The following is a 23,307-nucleotide window of genomic DNA, read 5'->3' on the forward strand; positions in this document are numbered from 1 at the left end:
GACAAAATTCGTAGTATAGTGGAAATGGAACAACCTCATGATGCCGCCGCTCTGCTTCGGTTTCTAGGCATGATAACATATTTATCCAACTACATGCATGATACATGATATTAATAAGGATGCAGTTATACAATGCGATAGTAGCAGCGTCGGGTTGGGAGCTGTACTGATGCAGGATGGCAAACCAGTAAGCTATGCATCCAAAACGTTAACACAAACCGAAAGACGATATGCACAAATCGAGAAAGAAACACTCGCTATAGTTTATGCTTGTAGGAAATTTGAGATGTATATCATTGGCAAAGAAGTTACCGTACAGACAGATCACCAGCCCTTGTTAAAAATTTTTCAAAAACCGTTGTGTGAAGCACCAATGCGTTTACAACGGATGCTTCTGGCCCTACAAAGGTATAAACTGAAACTGCAATTCAAACCCGGCAAGGAAATCGTGATAGCTGATATGTTATCGAGAGCAGCGATGACAGATGGAGATCCCACTGATCGTGGCATTTACGATATTTATACAATCGACATGGATTTTACATTCGCTGAATTCGAGCAGATAAATGTTCTGGACTACATTCCGATTTCAGATTTTCGCTTAGATCATATCCGAAAAGAATCATCAAACGATGCGGATATTCAGCATATTATCAGATATATTGTCGAAGGTTGGCCAGCTAGAATGATTGATGTACCTGAAAAATTAAAAGTGTACTGGAAATACAAAGATGAACTAAGCACACAAAATGGCCTCGTGTACAGGAACAACCGTATTCTCATACCAGTCAAAATTCGCAAAGAAATCTTGGAACGACTACATGCATCACATTCAGGAATACAGTCAACGATGAAGCTGGCACGAGATACTGTGTTTTGGCCAGGTATCAATGACCATATTAGGCAGTGTATACAGAATTGCAGTACATGCATTAAATACGCCCCCAATCAGCCAAATCAGCCAATGCAAACGCACCAAATTCCTTGCTACCCATACCAGAAGATAAGTCTTGATATATGCGAAGTTCAACTGGGTGGAAAAAAATCAACCTACTTGATCACAGTAGACCATTTTTCCGACTTTATTGATGTAGACGAATTACAAGAAAATGCGACAGCTTCCACGGTAACTCTAAAATGCCGCCAGAATTTTGCGCGTTATGGATCCCCAATGTATGTGACAACAGATGGGGGACCACAGTTCAACAGCACGGAGTTTCGAAAGTTGTCTGTAGAATGGGAATTCCTACATACTATGTCTACACCACACCACCAACAAGCAAATGGGAAGGCTGAAGCAGCTGTAAAAATAGTGAAGCAACTGTTAAAGAAATCTTACGAAACTAAGACAGATTTCTGGAAAAACTTGCAGCAATGGAGAAATGTTCCAAACAGTGGTGATAGTTCTCTCTCGCAGCGCATGTTCAGCAGAAGAACTCGTTTCAACATACCGATGGCTGAGGCTAAATATGAATCTAAAATTCAGGAAGGAGTAAAAGAGCAAATACAGAAAAATCGTCAACGAGCCAAGCAGTACTATGATAGAAAAGTTAGAGTCTTACCATCACTGGAGATCGGTCAACCAGTTTTCGTTAAAAAGAAACCAACAGATAAAGTTTGGACACCAGCCTCCGTCGTCGATATACCTAGCGATCGTTCTGCAATCGTGGATGCCGGCGGTCAAAGATTGTGGCGAGATAACGTAATGATCAGACCAGCAACAAATCTACCAAAGCTATCACCGTCAACACAAACTGGATTGCAAGACCGAAACACAGTAGAACAACCAGATGCTATGCAAGCTATGGGAACAGCTTGCAGCCCATTGGAACCCGTACCGTTATATACACCCTCATCATCAACGGAGGTACCCCCGAAAGACCGGCCTCGGAGAGCTACGCAGCTGCCGAAACGATTTACTGATTTTGAAATGTATCCCATTGATTAAAAGAAAAAAAAGGGAAGATGTCATGAATCATATACCTTGCAATAATAACTTTGATGTATTATAAAATGTTACGGCAACACTTCTTTAAATAAATTTCATCTTGTATTTCTCCATAACTAAGATGGTTGTGTTTTAATTAACTGGTCTTATTCCATCATGAAACATTTACCTGGTACCGAGAACGCAGTGTACCGTCTCGAATCTTGATTCAATGGTACTTGTAGAAAAGCTTGTGTCAAATCTATTGTAGATAAATATCGGAATGGACCCAAGTGGCTCAATATTCTATGTTGATGCGGAAGCGGATACGCATCACGTTTGGTACGCTCATTTAGCTTCCTAGCATCGAGGCACAACTTTACTTCTTCGCTGTCACGTTTTTTACTGGTACGATTGGTAACGCCCAGTCTGAGTTTGAGGGTTCAATGATGTTGTCTCGTATCATGTTATCCACTGCGTGATGTATTTTGTTTTGTATCTGCGGACTCCATGGGTATGGGTTTTTCCTAACCGGATCCGCTTTTTAGTACTCCTCCTTCAGCACAATATGGTGTTCGATTAGATCTGTTTTTCCGAAATTCCCCGGGCTGGCTACTAAAAATAATCGTTTTACTTGCTCCAACTGTCGTATCTGATCCGCGGCGGCGGTTTTGAGACTGACGATCGTGGGTTTCATTTTTAATTTTAACATGCTGACTAACTTTCTTCCTACCATTCCTAACACTGTTCTAGCCGCTCCACTGTCTAACAAACCGAGCACAGAAATTCCTAGCATGTCGACTTTAGCGAATGGTCTGGGATCATTACTCAGAGTAACGAGCATTATTGTAATCTCGTTATCTGTTTCTACCTCTTCACTCACTCGCGAATAGCCAAGCTGCATCAAAGTTTCTGCAGGATCAGTATTGTTTTTATCGTGAGGTCTTGCGAAGCTATGTTGTTGACTAACTCGCCTCACTGAGTATACTCATGGCGGAAATGGCGGACGTGTTCGTAATATTTAAACAGCATTTTTGACAATTCCCTAATTCATTAGAGACTTCGCACGTTTTCTTTCCGCGTGTTCACGGTAAAACTTAAGGAATGTACGGAAAGAAAACGTGCGAAGTATTAGGGAATTGTCAAAAATGCTGGTCAAATATTACGAACACGTCCGCCATTATGGCTCGTAAAAAGCTGGATAACGTTCGAGCTCTAAAATTCATTTGAAATTTTAGGTTTTTTTTCTCCCTTCTATTTCTTTTGGAACTGAATTGAAAATTCAAAAAAATTAAAGTATACACTATAGAATCGTTTCTTTTACTTTTCGCGGGAATACCGTGGACCCCCGTTCGTTTGACCATTTTTAATCTGAACACTTTTTAATTTGAACCCCGTTGGTTTGCACGACGTGCAAATTAAAAATGGTTCAAACGTCATTCTCAACATGACATCATTTGTTTATGCAGACAATGCACATAAACACGATTTGTTTTACTGACCTAGCGTGTTTATTCGGTTTCACATTTCGTTTTCCTAACGGTTAAAATAGAAATCCGTTCGGAAAAGGCAATATTCGCACTTGCAACTGCCAACTAAAACAAAGCACCAAAACAATAACAAAGAGCAGGCCGGCCAGTTCACACAGGTTTCAGCATATTTCGGGTTACCAGTTGTTCAAATTAAAAAGTAACCCTGTTAGTTTGCATGAGGAATCGTTCAAACGAACGGGGGTCCACTGGTATCTCTTAAGTTTTCTATAAAACATGTAAAAAGCGAAAAGAAAAATTTACATGAGAAATTATTTTGAAATGCTTGGATGTTGTTTCATTATGTTATACCGGTATCTAATAACCGAAAGCTATAGTTTATGAAGTACTTTAAAATTCAGGAACATTAGTTGAGCCAGAAATCACAGCAAGTGAAATAATTGATGGGTCCCAAATTTATGCATGCACAAATATCTATATTTGTGGCAACTCATGGTGCGGTGCTGGTCCTTTAGACTATATTTCTAGATAGAATTAACAAAAGGGCGAATGTCGCAAATGTAAACAAAACGAGTGAGAGTTACTTTTTGCTGGACCAGCATGATAGGAAAATCAACCCTCATTCGGTTTGTTTACGCTTGCGACATTCGCCCTTTAGTTAATTCTATCTTCATTTATGTTATTTATTGCGCTCTTCACACTCAATTGGACTGCACAGTTATTAAGTGCAACCTTCAAAACTGTGATGAAAAGTGTGCTACTGATAATATCGCTAGTAATCTTATATCGATAATACCATCAAACTTTATCGTCATGGAAGAATATCAAAAATTGGAGGGTTTAAAGTGAAATCTTCTTGATTTGTTATTATTTTAACATTTTTGTTCTATTTCTTACGTATTTTTGCTTATATTGCCATATTATCGTTATTAATTATTAACGATAACGAAACTTTATCAATAATCGTTATAGATTTTGACCGACATTTCCCATCATTACAACTCTCCCATCTGAGCTGACATTTGATTTAGCAGTGGCGCCAGTACCAGTTGTAGGGAAAGCAAATAGTATCCCGCATTTTGCACCTTACTGGACACCGCAGTCTAAAAGTGCGACTGGCACAAAAAGTGCGACAATGCGAATGCTGTGAGTGAGAAAGAGAAAGAGTGACAACTGCAATGTTGCTGTTTTGTTTTGTCATATACATTGGCATTAGAGAAAATAATCTGGATTAATCCAGGTACAGCTGCAAAGCACAATATTTAATTTTTCATTTATTTCATATATGCTGCATATTTATTCAAGTTATGAATTATGCGTGGAATTATGTATTTAGAAACTATTTTTATATTATTCTTTGCGTCGATAACAACTCTACGTAAGCATTAGAATTTAAATAGAAATCAACCAAGATTCATGGTTTTTTCCCACGAAATTTTGGCAACTTTTCTCACCTACAAAATGTGTGACTGGACAAGTGTGTTCAAAATCCAACTTTCAATGCAAAGAGCAATAAAAGATTAGATCGAGAAAATAAAATAATCCGGAGAAAATGGTAGGGTCTCAAATTTATGCATGAACAAATATCTGTATTTATGGCAGCTCTGATCCCCGCTTACGAAAAAGTCGGATGCCTGGCAGAAATCGAACAGAACCAATATGGCGCCGGCTGAATTTGACATTCAGAACCGGTTCATCTTATAGAGCTTTCTGACAGCTCAACCACCCACACAGCGAGCACGAAAAACGCGTGTATATACATGATATTTGCCTCATTTTGGTAAAGGGCTGATGCTTATTTGCCTCATTTTCAAGCACCAACACACATAAGAATGGAAAGGTCTATTCGTTTTTCGCTCTACTCTCTTTATGTCAGAACAAGTGACAAGCAGGGTTGCCACATGCACAGATTATTCTGTGTTTAACAGATATTTGAAAGAAATCGCCTGTACAGAATCTGTATGCACAGAATACAGATTTTCGCCAAATTACACAGATTAAACAGATTTTTGAGCTTTTACATGTGAGTGAAAGAGACGGAAATAGTCAGCAAAATGACTCTCTATCTCTTTCACTCCCATTGTTTTGCATTGACAGATTTTTGCACAGATATTTTTCCTTGCCGTACAGATTGTCAGATTTTTCCAACACAAAACACAGAATTATATGTGGCATCCCTGGTGACAAGAGATGACACGCGCTGCTCGTTGCAGTTTCCGATTCTAGGTAAGGAAATTACAAATTCATATCTGCAAACTTCAGTTTTTGTTCGTATAGCCACACTAAACAAATCAAACAATCTGCATCTATAACTAATCACAAAAATGTTTGTTTTGTTTAGTGTGATACATTTATAACCAGACCTTTTTTTCAGAAAATTGTTTCCAGTGCCGGTGTTCTTTTGTGCGCCATTTATGTGCTTTATGTGTGTGTGCTTATGATAATGTAAATAAATTTATTTACATTTATTTACATTATCATAAGCACACACACATAAAGCACATAAATGGCGCACAAAAGAACACCGGCACTGGAAACAATTTTTTGAAAAAAAGGTCTGGTTATAAATGTATCACACTAAACAAAACAAACATTCTTGTGATTAGTTATAGATGCAGATTGTTTGATTTGTTTAGTGTGGCTATACGAACAAAAACTGAAGTTTGCAGATATGAATTTGTAATTTCCTTACCTAGAATCGGAAACTGCAACGAGCAGCGCGTGTCATCTCTTGTCACTTGTTCTGACATAAAGAGAGTAGAGCTAAAAACGAAGAAGATGAACCGGTTCTGAATGTCAAATTCAGCCGGCGCCATATTGGTTCTGTTCGATTTCTGCCAGGCATCCGACTTTTTCGTAAGCGGGATGTCTGGAAGAAAAAGTTTTTCGCTGCCAGTTTTTTGTTCGATTTCTGCCGGGCGCGCCTAAGCGGGGACCAGTACCTTAGTTTAAAGGTAGCAAACACAAAAGGGATTGATTTTAACACTAAACATACCGACTTTACTCTACGAATATTTTTCGCGACAAGACCGGATAATCATTTAATGCAACGTACCGCATTTTGCACTGTTAATCTGACACTAGAGTGGCTTCTAGTTTGATCTACTAATGAGTTTGACTTCTTTTTCCTTCTTCCCCTTCTGTTTTCATTTCATTTTCTTTGAGCGAAATCGTGTGCGAGATTCGACTGTGATAATCGTGTAAATCGGGGTAGTCTAAATAGGGGCAAATGTCACAATAATATTTTTCTCGATAAAAACAGAAATAGTAGAGGACCAAACTTTGTATTATGTTTTAAATATATCTATACCTATAAAGAAGGATTTCTGTCTGTCTGTCTGTCTGTCTGTCTGTCTGTCTGTCCTGTGTTCCTTATAGAATCAAAAACTACTGAACCAATCGGCGTGAAAATTTGCATGTAGAGGTTTTTGGGGCCAGGAAAGGTTTTAGTGATGGTTAGAGACCCCTCCCCCCACTAAGAGGGGGGGGTCCCATACAAATGAAGCACAAATTTCTGCATAACTCGAGAACTAATCAAGCAAATAGAACCAAATTTGGCATGTGGGTGTTTTCGGTGACAAGAATTTATTCTAGGGTAATTTGAGACCCCTCCCCTCTTTATAAGGGGAATTATAACTCCTCTCCCCTTTAAGAGGGGGGGTTTCCATACAAATTTCCTCATAACTCGAGAACTAATCAAGCAAATGGAACCAAATTTGGCATGTGAAGGTTTTCGAGGGCAAGAAAATTTTCTATGTTGAATTAGGACCCCTCCTCACTTTAAGAGGGGGGGCTCCTGTACAAATGAAATACCAATTTCCTCATAACTCGAGAACTAATCAAGCAAATGGAACCAAATTTGGCATGTGTGTGTTTTTGAAGACAAAATTTTTTTCTATGATGAATTGGGATCCCTGCCCACTTTAAGAGGGGGGGGGGGGCTCCTATACAAACGAAATACAAATTTCCTTATAACTCGAGAGCTAATCCAGCAAATGGAACCAAATTTGACATGTAGGTGTTTTTGGAGGCAAGAATGTTTTCTATGATGAATAAGAACCTCTCCCCACTTTAGGAGGGGGGGCTCCTATACAAATGAAATACAAATTTCCTCATAACTCGAGAACTAATCAAGCAAATAGAACCAAATTTGGCATGTGGGTGTTTTCGGTGACAAGAATTTATTCTATGGTAAATTGAGACCCCTCCCTCTTTATAAGGGGAATTGTAACTCCTCTCCCCTTTAAGAGGGGGGGCTTCCATACAAATTTCCTCATAACTCGAGAACTAATCAAGCAAATGGAACCAACTTTGGCATGTGAAGGTTTTCGAGGGCAGGAAAATTTTCTACGGTGAATTAGAACCCCTCCTCACTCTAAGACGGGGGGCTCCTGTACAAATGAAATACAAATTTCCTCCTAACTCGAGAACTAATCAAGCACATAGAACAACATTTGGCATGTGGGTGTTTTTTTTGGTGACAAGAATTTATTCTATGGTGAATTGAGACCCCTCCCCTCTTTATAAGAGGAATTATAACTCCTCTCCCCTTTAAGAGGGGGGACTTCCATACAAATTTCCTCATAACTCGAGAACTAATCAAGCAAATGCAACCAAATTTGGCATGTGAAGGTTTTCGAGAGCAAGAAAATTTTCTATGGTGAATTAGGACCCCTCCCCACTTTAAGAGGAGGGGCTCCTGTACAAATGAAATACAAATTTCCTCATAACTCGAGAACTAATCAAGCGAATTGAACCAAATTTGGCATGTGTGTGTTTTTGGAGACAATTTTTTTTCAATGATGAATTGGGACCCCTCCCCACTTTAGGAGGGGGAGTCCTATACAAACGAAATACAAATTTCCTCATAACTCGAGAACTAATCCAGCAAATGGAACCAAATTTGGCGTGTAGGTGTTTTTGGAGGCAAGAATTTTTTCTGTGATGAATTAGGACCTCTTCCCACATTAGGAGGGGGGCTCCAATACAAATGAAATACAAATTTCCCCATAACTCGAGAACTAATCAAGCAAATAGAACCAAATTCGGCATGTGGAGGTTTTTGGAGGCAAAAATATTTTCTACGGTGAATTAGGATCCTTCCACACTTCAAGAGGGGGGGCTTCTACACAAATGAAATACAAATTTCCTCATAATTCGAGAACTAATCAAGCAAATGGAACCATATTTGGCATGTGGGTGTTTTTGGAGGCAACCATTTTTCCCATGATGAATTAGGACTTCTTACCTTTTTAGGAGGGGGGGGGCTCCCATTCAAACGAAATACAAATTTGCTCATAACTTTAGAACTAATCAAGCAAATGGAACCAAATTTGGCATGTGAGAGTTTTAGATGGCAGAATTTTTTTTCTGTGGTGTATTACGACCCCTTTCCCTTTTAAGAGGGTGGGCTCCCATACAAATGAAATACAAATTTCCTTATAATTTGAGTACTAATCAAGCAAATGGAACCAAATTTAGCATGTAGGAGATTTTTGAGTCTTGAATTTATTTTATGATAGTTAGAGACCTCTCACCCCTGTGGTAGGGGGATATGGACTCTCATACAAATAAAACAGAAATTTTTGCGAAACTCAAAAACTAATCCAACTCGAGAAATTCGAGACTCTTCCATAAAACATTAATCAATAACAAGACCACAAAAACTATCTATAGTAACACTAGATCATTCAGGACGAGCCGGTCGCGAGTGTTGCCGGTGACCCGCCGTCGGAAGCGCCGCCCACTGGGGGGCTTGCAAAACTCGAGAAGTGACAAAGATTCATGATTTATGTACAACACAGGTTAATTTGTGGCAATACGAAGTTTGTCGGGTCAGCTAGTTTTCTAATAAAAGCAGAATTGAAGATAGAACCACCAAAGGGGCGAATGTCGCAGGCGTAAACAAACCGAGTGAGAGTTGATTTTCCTATGCTGCTCCAGCAAAATATAACTCTCACTCGTTTTGTTTACATCTGCGCAGAGCTGCCATAAATTCTAGATAGAATTAACAAAAGGGCGAATGTCGCAAATGTAAACAAAACGGGTGAGAGTTACTTTTTGCTGGACCAGCATAGGAAAATCAACCCTCACTCGGTTTGTTTACGCTTGCGACATTCGCTCTTTTGTTAATTCTATCTTCAAATACAGATATTTGTGCATGCATAAATTTGGGACCCTACCATTTTCTCCGGATTATTTTATTTTCTCGATCTAATCTTTTAAATAACATAAATAGTTTATGAAGTACTTTAAAATTCAGGAACATTAGTAGAGCCAGAAATCACAGCAAGTGAAATAATTGATGGGTCCCAAATTTATGCATGCACAAATATCTGTATTTGTGGCAGCTCTGCTTCACGGTATATTTAGTGTTAAAGACAGCTAAACTTATAACTATTCCGAGGTTCGAAATTTTTTGGAAATCGGAATAGAAACCAATAATTTATGACCCGACCCGACCATCTCTACTGTACACGAGTGTGTATAGTTACTTAGCGCGTACGAATCAGGAGGAAATTACGGGAAATGACACTTAGACCGTGTATTATCCACCGGACAGTCTGTCCCTAATAAATCCCAATTTAAATAAGCAAATTCGTTTTTAGATAAATTCCGTATTTTTGCCTTCTTTTTGTAAAAATAATCAAAATTTGGTTTAGGTAAGTTGAACTTTGTTTTGGGTATTCTGAATTGAGCTTTTAGATATATTTTACTACAAACCGGCAACTTACCTGTGGGTACTTTTGATGCATTTTATTGCTGAGGTGCGATTACCTAGTTTTGGGTACTTTTGACGCAATTTATTGTTCAGGTGCTATAACTTATTTTTGGGTCCTTTTTATGCAATTTATTGTTCAGGTACGATTACTTACTTTTGGGTGCTTTTTACCCAGATAACACAAAATCGTAATAGAAAGTTCACAATAAATCGTTTTCATGTCAATTTCACATTGGAATTGTATAATGGTTAGAGTATGTCAAATCGAAGTGAACAATAAGTTGTTTTGCAGTCGTGCGTGTCTTCATATACAATTCATGACTGTGAATTATGAAGCAGCATAGACAATTGCAATATTTAATTATATCTTAATCATATATTCAGGAGTATTTAGTTGCGTGTTATAAAAACTGCGCAAAATAGAATTACAAATAGTTGTCAAAACTTTCGCACGTATATCGCCTCCACTTTGGTACATATATGTTCTTATATGGCGTGAAATATAACTTTTTCGTTCAGATATGATTTCGTATACCTCAGTTGCAATCGAGATATACAAACCAAATGGTTTACTGGGTACGCAATTCATGGTTCAGGTTCGATAACTTACTTTTGGTTGCTTTTTACGCAATTTATGGTTCAGGTTCGATAACCTACTTTTGGTTGCTTTTTACGCAATTTATTGTTCAGATTCGATTACCTATTTTTGGCTACAATGCACTTCACCTAATTTTGACATGTTTCAGTGTTAGTCCGAATTGAGTAAAAGGAACTCAAATTTGGTTTGTTTTATTTTTCAGTGAAGAGAATTTTTTGTTTGATTTCCCACTTTTATCGAGCCTGTGTATTTTTTTCGGTGTATTTTATGGGTATATTATATCGATAATTTAACTTGCTTCTGATGCTTCTGATATTGATAATAAAGTTTCGCCAGACTCACAGATCGCACATCCCAAGTGTCAGTCTGTATTAGCAATGGCGTCGGTCAATTCAATTAATTTTCATGAAATTAAAATACAAAATCTTGACAAAATAGAGAATTTTTTAAATGATTCGGCTTACAAAGAAGTGATAGAGAATAGTGAAACTTTTAACACTCGATTATGTATTGAAAGACGCCTGCGAATGCCGTTTCTGGACCCACAAACGGGAGTCGCCCAATATCATTCCACTTTGTTTATGAAGGCGCGACAGAGAATTCCCGGTTTGAAGGAAGGCCAAGTTTACAGTTACCCTGCTTCTCGTTGGAGGAAATCTAGGCGTCAGTATTTACTTCAAAAGCCACATCCTCCATTTCCAATTTACACTCACAGACCGTTTGGGCACCTACAGAGTACATATGATTCAGAAAATTCAAACTTAGATTCTGCAACCACCTGTGTCGAAACTGAAACTAAAGAGCACAAAGATGAGACTGGAAAAGATTGGTATTATGACGAAATGGATATGCATGAAGTAGAGTCCTACGACGATCATGATTTGCCAGATTCGGATTGTGACTTTGAGGAAAGTTATAGTAGTCGTAAGCGACGGGGCAAAAGTGGTAAAGGTGGATCCAATTCCGTTAAAAGTAAATCAAACATTATTGATCCCATTACTCCACGTAGAGGCCGTGGTACCGGTCGTGGTCGTGGGCGAAAATCACAAGGTGTTGGAGAGAACCCAACCACTAAAGAATTGGCTGATAATCCTGCAAAAAAAAATCGAGCGCAGACGCTACCTGTTTTAGTTCCACGAACTGGTTCGTCTCCATTAACTCTTCCAGAGGAGCCTGCAATGCCTATTTTGGTACCAGAAAATAAAACTACTGAAGAGCTTGAAGAAAAGAGCATAAATAAAGCTGGTACTTCATTAAACGCAATGTCAATAACGGTGCCTAATGCCTCGCCTATTCCGTTTCAAGAAAAAAATCGGGCTCTACCTTCACCATATTGTGATTTTTGTCTTGGTGATGCCCGTGAAAACAAGAAAACTTTTGAACCCGAGGATCTCGTTTCGTGTTCCGATTGCGGACGATCAGGACATCCGACGTGTCTGCAATTTACAGCCAATATGATTATCTCCGTTCGAAAATACCGTTGGCAGTGTATCGAATGTAAATATTGCACAATTTGCGGTACCTCGGACAATGATGACCAGCTTCTATTTTGTGATGATTGTGATCGTGGATATCACATGTACTGTTTGTCCCCACCGCTGGTTTCCCCTCCAGAAGGATCGTGGAGCTGCAAATTGTGTACCGAAGAATTTCACAAGAAGTAATGGAAGTTTATAATTAAATATTCAAACATGCTATAAAAGTGCTGGTAGGTAGATAACTTTTTAAAAATGTTTCAATTTTTAACTGTTCAAAAAATCTCTGAATTTAATGTTATGTAGCCACATTTACTATGAGGATATGCTAATGAAAATTTAACTTTAGAAGTACTGTGGACTCTCGGAAAAGTTATTCGATTGGGGGGGATGGGGGGTTCAATTAAGTTTTCTAAGTAATCTTAAAAATTATTAAAATATGATAAAGACAAAAGCGAAAATAGATTCGCAGATATGGGATACACATTTCAATGTATGTGTAAGTTGCAATGAAAGGGAATATGTGTGAATAGCAGTCTATAAAATAGGGCTTTTGCTACACACACATGCAAGACATCTGTTGGGCACACATTGCATGTTTTCCTATTCAATGCAGTAAAAATGTGTTAGATAAAATGATCATTTTACTAAAATTATTCATGAATTTCAACCAATTAATAGTTAAAGCAACCGGCAAATGTACCCTGAACTATATGCCTGACATTTGGTAACTAGTGTTTCAATGAATTCGCGTTAAATCGGTGTCCCAAATATACTGCTTTCGGAAGCATTATACGTCCGAGGTCAATTTGAATATAACATTTATTTTAGCTTATTAAACTACTTTCTTAGCCGAAAGCAACTGCTGGTTATCGACATTTGTTTAGTTTTATCCCGCTAACATAGGTCATAGTTACATTTCTTTATCATTGCTACCGTGTCTTAGCTTGTTTGTTGAAAATAAATTTGTTTTTTAGTGAACAAATGTATTGCCTTGCTATATGTAAGAAGTAATTTATAATTTCTGTTTTAAATTAAGTATTGTCAATTGCAAGGAAAATTGTTCCATCCGAAGTGCGATATCGCTCATAAAAGTGCTATTTTAGCTTAAATCGTTTCGGTATCTTCGGCGCACTTTTGACGTAGGACTACGTCTTACGGCAAGTTTTGAGATAGGGTGTCATTCCAAAAAATCGAAAAATGCGAGCGTCACGAAAAATGAAAGGTTTTGAGCGCTAATAGCTCAGCGGTTTTCCGATCGATTTTCAATATTCTTACACCAATCGATCGGAAAATCTTCTAAGAATTGACCCAAATGTAGAAAAGTATGGACTCTTGATGTTGAACTATTGAAAAATTGAAAATAATGAACCTATGTTTTTCCAGAATTCTCGCTTCGTGATTGGTTGGAAGATTCTTTACGATGATCTAAACCTATACCAATTTGATATCTGTGCTTGGGAAGTAAGTCAAAACAAGTGACAAAGTTTCCTCATTTCAACAATATTTCTTAACACCGCGGTTCAACCTAGACCATTTTGATGTCCTTGCTTGGGAAGTACGCCAGAGAGAGTGACAAAGCCCCCTCATGCCAACAGATTTCGAACGCGATTAAACCTAGTCCAATCTGATGTCTGTGTTAGGGAAGTGTGCCAGAAAAAATGACACAAGTTCGTTGTCCCAACAGATCGCAAATTCTTTACTGCGTGACGATTAAACCTCGGCGAATTTGATATCTGTGTTGGAAAAATGTGCTACAGCTGTAGTGTTCGGTTATAATACGGCTCTGTATGAATACGCATGCTTGCCGTTTCATTAGAAGTGTAGTGAAAAGATGTGCTGTTGATAAAATAGGATTGAATTGGTAAAATCCTTACAACATGGGAAACCATGGATAATAAAAACAATCTTTAATTTCAGTAAGGTAGCAGGAAAGTAATAAGGCTTATACAAATTTGAAAAAAAGTTTATGTCGCCCCCCCTTCAAAAATTTTCGAAATTTGAAGGGGCAAAAAAATAAAGTGCAATATTATTAAGTTGCATTCTTTAGTGATGAGCAGATTTTTTGACGTAGGACTACGTCTTACAGCAAGTTTTGAGATAGGGTGTCATTCCAAAAAATCGAAAAATGCGAGCGTCACGAAAAATGAAAGGTTTTGAGCGCTAATAGTTCAGCGGTTTTCCGATCGATTTTCAATATTCTTACACCAATCGATCGGAAAATCTTCTAAGAATTGACCCAAATGTAGAAAAGTATGGACTCTTGATGTTGAACTATTGAAAAATTGAAAATAATGAACCTATGTTTTTCCAGAATTCTCGCTTCGTGATTGGTTGGAAGATTCTTTACGATGATCTAAACCTATACCAATTTGATATCTGTGCTTGGGAAGTAAGTCAAAACAAGTGACAAAGTTTCCTCATTTCAACAAGATTTCTTAACACCGCGGTTCAACCTAGACCATTTTGATGTCCTTGCTTGGGAAGTACGCCAGAGAGAGTGACAAAGCCCCCTCGTGCCAACAGATTTCGAACGCGATTAAACCTAGTCCAATCTGATGTCTGTGTTAGGGAAGTGTGCCAGAAAAAATGACACAAGTTCGTTGTCCCAACAGATCGCAAATTCTTTACTGCGTGACGATTAAACCTCGGCGAATTTGAAGTACGCCAGAAAGAGTGTTAAAGCCCCCTTGCGCCAACAGATTTCTTACGAACGCAATTAAACCTAGTCCAATTTGATGTCTGTGTTAGGGAAGTATGCCAGAAAAAATGACACAAGTTCGTTGTCCCAACAGATTGCAAATTCTTTACTGCGAGACGATTAAACCTAGACGAATTTGATATCTGTGTTGGTAAAATGTGCTACAGCTGTAGTGTTCGGTTACAACACGACTCTGTATGAATACGCATGCTTGCCGTTTCATTAGAAGTGTAGTGAAAAGATGTGCTGTTGATAAAATAGGATTGAATTGGTAAAATCCCTTCAACGTGGGAAACCATGGAGAATAAAAACAATCTTTAATTTCAGTAAGGTAGCAGGAAAGCAATAGTTTGTGTTCTTGATTTTGTTAAATTGTTTTCAAATGCACAATGTTTTGAGAATTGAACGTATGCAATGTTACTACTTTGATAAATGTTACATACAACGCATGTAGCATGTATATATGTTGCATATAGCATGTATACATGAAGAATCGAATGATTACAAGCATGAATACATGCTACTATCACTACAAAGAGACTTACGTAGTCCTGCGTCACCTATATATGCGGTCGTATCTTGTACACAACCCCTCTGATTTTTTTACAGTTCAACGAGTTTACATCTCTAAATTGTGCAATATGTGCAAAGTTAAAGTAAATATCCGGTTAGTTTCGAACAACTTTCCTTCACCAACTAAGCTTTCTGATTCCTGCTACAGGTCACATGCGACCATTGTGCTTAACCTTTAAATCCCGACGCCGAAAATTAGGGTGCTTGAAATTAGACTTTTGGCTCCATTTACTTCCAATTTTATTCCATTTTAATTCAACTTGTTTTAAAAGAACCGAATTAGATTGAGGCATCAATAAACTAAACAATATATTAGTGAAATTTGGTACCGCTTTTGACGGAGATATTCCGAATTGCAGTGGGGTTATTTTTTGCTGTCATAGGTAGTAGATAGATTAAAATAGAAATATAACAAATTAGACACTCCGGAATATCAGCTTTCAGCGCTTTCGGGGCTCCAATTGGTCGTTTTATTCCGTAGTGTCCAAAAACCTACTCTAATTATGGATGTTGGGGACGTAAAACTTACAATTTTACCTTACAAATATAATAGTTTACCATGTATTGGATGCATGCAGAAAGGATGTCAGTGAATTGTTTGAAACTTTTCTGACTATTGTCATGTTGTCAGTGGTGGCCCCGACCATAACATCAAATCAAGTTATGTTATGTATTGCGTTTTTACTGAGCTTTATCTTCTTCTGCTTAAAAATGGAGTTTTAGTACGGATTATGGAAATGTGCGAAACTGGAATTAAATTGGAATAACATTTTCATTGCTGGGCAGTCGAAACGGTTAATCTCTCCAAACATTTCAATGATTTGCGAAATCCTGGAGTTTTCGAAGAAAGATCTAATCATTTATACTGGTCTTATAACAGGACATTGTCCTAACCGCTATCATCCGAAGCTTAAAAAAAGACTCGGGACATCTGTTATGCCGATGTCCGGCAATGTTTAATCAAGGTTCTTCGACAGAGGGCTGTTAGAACCCCTGATATTTGGAGAACAACTTCCACCGCAGTAGTGAACTTCATCCGAAGTGCATCACCGGCCTGGACAAATGCTATTAGTCAAGCAATGACAATCGCTTCTGATAGTGTTGCGTTTGCATCTTTAATATACAAAGATAAATACGTGTCTTGTACACAACCCCTCTGATTTTTCGTTATCTTCCAGGGCTATGGTGTGCTTGTCAAACTCCATATATTCGATGCGTTACTAACATGCACCAAAAAATTGGCTCTTAGGGTTACCATTTTTTCCAAATTAGAGTGACCAAGAAATTTTTGCAATATTTTTATAAATTTTTTACTTTCAATTAAGGCGTTTTTTTTAATTGGTTAGAAATTGAAATAACAGCGAAGAAAAAATTTGACTTACATATAAAACTAAATCGCTTGTGAAACTTTAAGCTCGTTTTAATTAATTACAATAAAAATTCATTACGACAATTATCAATGACCTTCAAACAAAACAAGTTTGGTTAGCTTATTATGAATAGACTGAATGCTTTTTACTATTGAGTATTTGTGTTTTTATGAAGAACGAACATTGGAAGAACTGGGATTGTTGTTTTTGAAATACTACTGCAAATACTAAATAGGAGGAATTTTTTATGGGGATGATGATTTCGATGCTAGGTACGAAATTTTCGCTTGACACCACCCCCCTGTTATCTTCCAAGCAATAAGTGCGCCGAAGATACCGAAACGATTTAAGCTAAAATAGCACTTCTATGAGCGATATCGCACTTTGGATGGTACAATTTTCCTTGCAATTGACAATAATTAAATTATTTAAAAAATCTTGCACTTCCCAGCCCGTATGTTTTATATGGAGCTGTCACTTTTGCCTGCCCAACAGAACTCCAATATATTTGCACTCTGCAAACACCCTATTGCATCTTTTCCTATTCGATGCAGCAAAAACGCGTTGGATTAAATGATCATTTTTTCTGAAACTATTTATCCATTCAAAACAATTAATGTTTAAATCAAGCAAGAAACGTACCCCGATATACATGTTTACATTTAGCAACTAATATTTCCGATAATAAAGAGAAAAAAAAACTAATATTTCAGTGAATTAGCATTCAATCGGTGACCCAAAAATACGGCTTTCGAATGCAGCATGCCGCATAGCCCAAGTTCGAAATAACTGAATGTAGCATTGATTTTAGTATAATTTATTGTTTTCTTGCCCGAAAGTAATTGCTGGCTATCGATATTTGTTCAGTTTCATCCCGCTAACATAGTTAATAGTTACATTTTTGATAATTTCTAACGCGTTTTAGCTTGTTTGTTGAAAATAGATTTGTTATTTAGTAAACAGGTAATATTGCTATACATATAACGCATATAATGGTTTCTGTTTTAAATGAAGAAATTAAATTATTTCAAAAATCTCGCCCTTCCCAGTCCGTATAGTTTATATGGAGCTATCACTTTTGCCTGCCCAACAGCTCTCCAATACATATGCACTCTGCAAACACCCTATATTACACTGCGTGTTCCAATGACAGGTTCAATAAAAATGAATCTAAATTTCTATTTTCCTATCTAGGCCTACTAATCGAATTTGACTATTTTATACTTACTATTGTTGTTGCAGTTAAAAACCGTAATAATCAACGTGCGACATTCGGTTTTATTCTTGTTCTGCGTGTCGCACCTACGCACAGTGGCGCTCCTCCATACAAAGCTTGGCCAAAAGTCAAAAGTTACTTCAAATCGGCTGAGTATAACATCTTTAACTAATTTTGGGGCACTGATTTCAAATTTGGGATCAGAAATCGAAAAAAATGATCGCTCATTAGGGTGTTTCACAAAATTTTATAAAAATAGTTTCGTTTTTTACTTGTTTGATAGTGGTTTTTGTTTTTGAGATGGCAAATTTTATATTTGCCGTTGAAAGCATAAAAAACTTGTATAATAATGCATTAGGGTGGTTCACAGACCATAAAAAAATTATTACAAAAAAAAACTTTAGTAAATTGCGATATCCACTAAACTCGTTCATACTATGGAATTAGCTTTTCGAAGCGTCATCGTAAGATATCTTCGCTATATAAAAATAAATTCAAATCGGTTCAGTAATTCAACAGCTACGAATTTTTAAAGAAAGAAAATTGGTCAAAAATAATGATTTTTGGTACCACCCTAACTCAGAAAAAGACACCCTAAGAGTCAAGTGAAAAGTCAGGGGCCTTAAATTTTCCGAAAAGAAACAGCTACACAAAATTTGAACAAACTTGGAGCATTTTTAATTGGGACTTTCGTGGAATTCTCCTATGGAAGAGAAAATCATTCCTTCATGTAACAAGAAGAAATCACTTCTAGTATACCCGCCAAAAAATCGATATTACTCCCTTAGCGCAGCAAAGCGCAGAAAGCCACCTAGTTTTCCGAAAAGTAGAGAAAATTTCGTATAAGATGCATTTAACGTGATCGTTTTCTGACGTTTCCCACCACACTTTCTTGATCGCTGAATATTGGTGTTGAGTTTCCCATACATTTTGTATGGAAGAACAAAATATCATTCTTCAACATGTTCAACTTCAGACATTTGTCAAAAATTCATTTTAACTTCAAACTGGCTAGAATTTTCAAGTTAACCTCCCAAAGTATTCTAGAAAATGATAAAAATATAATAATGGCAAAAACTTGAAATTGGATTTTTGACTTTTGGCCAGCTTTGCGCCATAGTGCTACGTCGCTCTTGGTGCGATGTGTTCGCACATTGGTGCGCTATACAGCGCACCACCTGCGACGTAGTTGCGACACACAGAACAAGAATAAAACCGAATGTCGCACGTCGATTATTACGGTTTTCAACTGCAACAGCAATACCCAGGTAACCAATCCAGCTTTCCACGAGCGATAATGGCGGATATTGGGCACAATCTTTTGACATTCATTGCAGGAGCGTCGAGTTCGCCCTGACGGAGTTACTATGGAAACATCCATGATTATTTGTTGTTCGAGTGTAACAATCGTAACAATGTAAACATTGTTTAATTTTGCAGATCAGCTGAAGTGGAACATAACTAAACGGTTTCAAACTTTTACAGTGGTTTGCGGCCATAATTTGCTGAAGGCACTGGCTCAGAATATTTTTTCACAATCGTGCGAATTAAACGTTCGAAACATTACACATTAACGCAAACATTAACTTCATGTTGGTCGAGCCGTTGTTAAGTTTGCTCTCAAACAGCGTCTCGACTTGATAAGAAACTTTTCGTTGCGTATTTGGACATTCTCCCTGAAGTTTGCGAAAACTTCGAAGCCACAATCCATAAAACTTCTTGTCCGTTCCATTATGTTCCTTTTAACTGATCTGCAAAATTAAACAATGTTTACATTTTTACACTCGAACAAACAATCATAAATGTATCCATAGTAACTCCGTCAGGGCGAACTCGACGCTCCTCCAATGCATGTCAAAAGATTGTGCCCACTTGTGCTCAATATCCGCCATTATCGCTCGTGGAAAGCTGGATACTATTCAAATGCAAGCCAATAAGCATTTAAGTGGCATTGAATGCTACTTAAATGCCATTTTAGCAAAATATACGGCTACTTTACTGCTAACTTTCTTATAGTGCTGAAAATGCTAATTTGCAGCTAATTGCCGACACGAAGAATTTGAATAGAATTGTGGATGCCAATTTACAACACCTATGCAGTCAAAAAGTTAATATACAACAACGTGCAGTACGAAATGCCAGATATGCTAATAAGCGGCTGATTTGCTGCTTATGTTAATGCTTATTGGTTACCTGGGTACATCTCTCCTTCGAATAGTCCAGTCTTGCAATTGAATCGAGCAGTCGGGTCGAATGGTAAAGTCGAGCAGTGAAGTTGAGCAGTAAAATCGAGCAGTTAAATCAAGCTGTCAAGTCAAGCAGTCAAGCAATTTGAAACAACAATAGGCCGTATGAATAAAACAGTTTACTTTGCTTTTCCCGTTTAAATCGTATGGGAACATTTGCTCTAACTCTTATTTATACGGTCTAAAGAATCTGACTAAAGAAATGACACTGGAGCTCATTTTCGGTTCGTCAAAACTAAAGAATCTGACTAAAGAAATGACATTGGAGCTCAGTTACTCGCAGCCACCTGTCATCATTAAATCTAATTTACTCAACGATGACTGTTGTGCGTTACTCTGTTCAATGTTGCTCGAACAAGTTCTAACAATATTTTTTTCGAGCGCTACATGTAGGCGATTTTTTTAACTGTACGCTACAAACTTGCCCGCTTAGGCGCGTCCGGCAGATATCAAACAAAAATCTGGCAGCGAAAAACTTTTTCTGCCAGACATTCTGCCGGATTTCTGGCCGCAGTCACCCGTGAAAACTAGCAGAAATGACACATCCGATTCGGGCAAAAATTTCGCCTCGGTTTTTCTGCCGGATTTCTGTTCGATTTCTGCCAGAGGTTTCGAATAAAAACCGGGTTTGCACCAATTCAGCTTTCCCTCCTTTTTTGTAGGGTAGCAGCAGCGGACTGCAGCAGCACGAAGCCTGCAATAAACAGGTTAACAATTAAATTATACCTGCTTTGTCATGTTCCATATTATTCTCTTACCTTTTGTCCGAAACTGCAAAACCAGCGGGGTGCTATCCCTATCTTAACGAACGGTGTTTGACAGTCGACTTAACGAAGGGCGCTATTTCAAGAAATGCAAGAAATAGCGCCCGTCTGACAGGTAGATTTGCTGCCAACCTTGTCGAGATGTGCTGAGATGTTGGCAACAAAAACATGGCATCCATCGCAAGCCCCTGTGCAAAACTGATGAATCGCTTTTCTCCCGCCTCAAAGTGTCACATTTGACATAAAGAGAATCGGGCGAAAAATGAAGACGGGTTCTGTTCGATTTCTGCCAGGCATCCGAAATTTTCGTAAGCGGGTGATTGCCTGGTGTTTTCGTTAGGCAGCACGGATCAATTTCATGATGATACGATGACATTTGTTGCCGTTTGCTTGCAGTCAATATTTTCTGCCGCGTTCATCGTCTGATACTCCGCAAGTTTTCGAGCAGAAGATTCAGAAGTTTTCATCGAGATTCATGCGCACTTGGTCTCGACGAACCGAAAATGAGTTCCAAATTCCAATGTCATTTCTTTAGTCAGATTCTTTACCAATGTCATTTCTTTAGTCATACGAACATTAGAAAATGAAAGCGACGATGAATTCCGTCTGCCGCAATACTGAATATAGGTGTGGTTATTGTTACACGGTGTGACAAAAAAAATTTTTTTAATATACTTTGCAAGTGACCTAGTATACGTTGTTAGTCACACCTAGTACATCATAAAAACACATATGACATCATCCTAGCACCCCCAAAATTTCAAGTTATTGCAAAAAAACGTTTTTTGGCTAGGTGGACACATACTATCATGAATAACTCAATAATTTTCCATTCAATTTTAAGTTTTTTATACATTGAAATTTTGAGGGTGTTAGGAAGATTTCAAATGTGTTTTTATGATGTACTAGATGTGACTAACAACGTACACTAGGTCATTTGAGAAGTATTTTTTCCGTGTAACACCGTGTTATTAATCATTTCATGTAAAATCAACATTATTGCAACATTGGTTGTAATAAACCAATGTTGTAAATCAGTAAAAATATGCCTAAGTTTAATATACGTGCGATGTATAAAATAAGTAAAACAAGCACGAGATATTCAAAGTACAATACATAAAACTATTTTTAATACAGTTTTAATATATTTGTTTCATATTGACGGTGTTTAAGCTTTTAATATTTATCTATTTTTAGCACGATGAACTAAGGACTATGACTTGATTAATATTGTCACAAGGGCTGTATAGCATTTACAGCTAACATACACATCTGATAACGAAATGTAAGATAGTAAGCCGTATCATAGAGACTTAAGAAGTAACGCTTGTTTCTACTCATATTAATAGTGTATTGCTGAAATTTTGCGGAAATTATAAATTCCATTCCCATTTCATTTAAAATAAAATGATTTATGCATAAGATAAGTGATGTCGATGATAACGCTAGCTTTTACAGGCCATATTTTTAAGATAATTATTGGGCGTTTTCATATACGCTAAGAAAAAAGCAACAGAAAAATGAGTAAGATTCGATTTATTTTAAGATTGAGTGAAATTCAACAAATAATTGAATTATTATAAACTGATTAGATCTTTAAGTTATTGATACTGAGTATTAGGACGTAATGCTCTTCATTTGTTTTGTTATATCGCTTGCTTGTAAACTAATATATTTCTATTCTCGGGTTCCTGAAATGAACACGTAAAGCGAAAGTAAAGAAAATGAAAAGATACATAACAAAATTTTACTTATTTTTATACATTTACGGTCATTGTTTGCAACTGAATGAAACCTCAGTCATTGAGTTATTTTATACGAGTTTATACACTCTTAAGTTTAAAGTGCCCGAATGTAGAATAACGAGAATTTCAGAATTGAAATAAAGATTATCTGTCAATGTCACTCAAATGGAGTAAATGTAATTAGAAAGAAAGAGAAGATAGTATCTATAGCTAGAATACCTATGTATAGCGTTCCTGAAGACATTGTCCAAATTGAACCGTTCCGCAACAAACTGGTCGTTTGACCAGGAAATAGCAATTCCATGCTATTTTATCTTCTCCAAGAAACTTATTTAACAGTAAGCAATATAAGTGGCGCTACGTGGCAATATTGTATAGTCAAGTCACTTTTTACGCAAAAGGTGCGTTCTGCGAAAATCCCGAAATTCGCGTAAAAAGTTCCGTAAATTCCGAAATTCGCGAAAAAAAATCGCGCAAATCC

The 23,307-nt window shown here is 37.4% G+C and overlaps 1 protein-coding gene across 1 annotated transcript; it reads left to right on the plus strand.

Annotated features, from left to right (window-relative positions):
- The first annotated feature begins 1,171 nt into the window (after positions 1–1,171).
- On the plus strand, positions 1,172–22,943 carry LOC128735988 (uncharacterized). Its single transcript, XM_053830474.1, has 4 exons — positions 1,172–1,932; positions 11,351–11,399; positions 11,471–12,444; positions 22,279–22,943. Exons 1-3 carry the CDS (start codon positions 1,172–1,174, stop codon positions 12,398–12,400), a joined length of 1,740 nt encoding a protein of 579 aa, XP_053686449.1. The 3' UTR covers positions 12,401–12,444; positions 22,279–22,943.
- The last annotated feature ends 364 nt before the right edge of the window (positions 22,944–23,307 follow it).

Source organism: Sabethes cyaneus, chromosome 2 (assembly GCF_943734655.1).
Source record: "Sabethes cyaneus chromosome 2, idSabCyanKW18_F2, whole genome shotgun sequence".
NCBI classification, from domain to species: Eukaryota; Metazoa; Arthropoda; class Insecta; order Diptera; family Culicidae; genus Sabethes; species Sabethes cyaneus.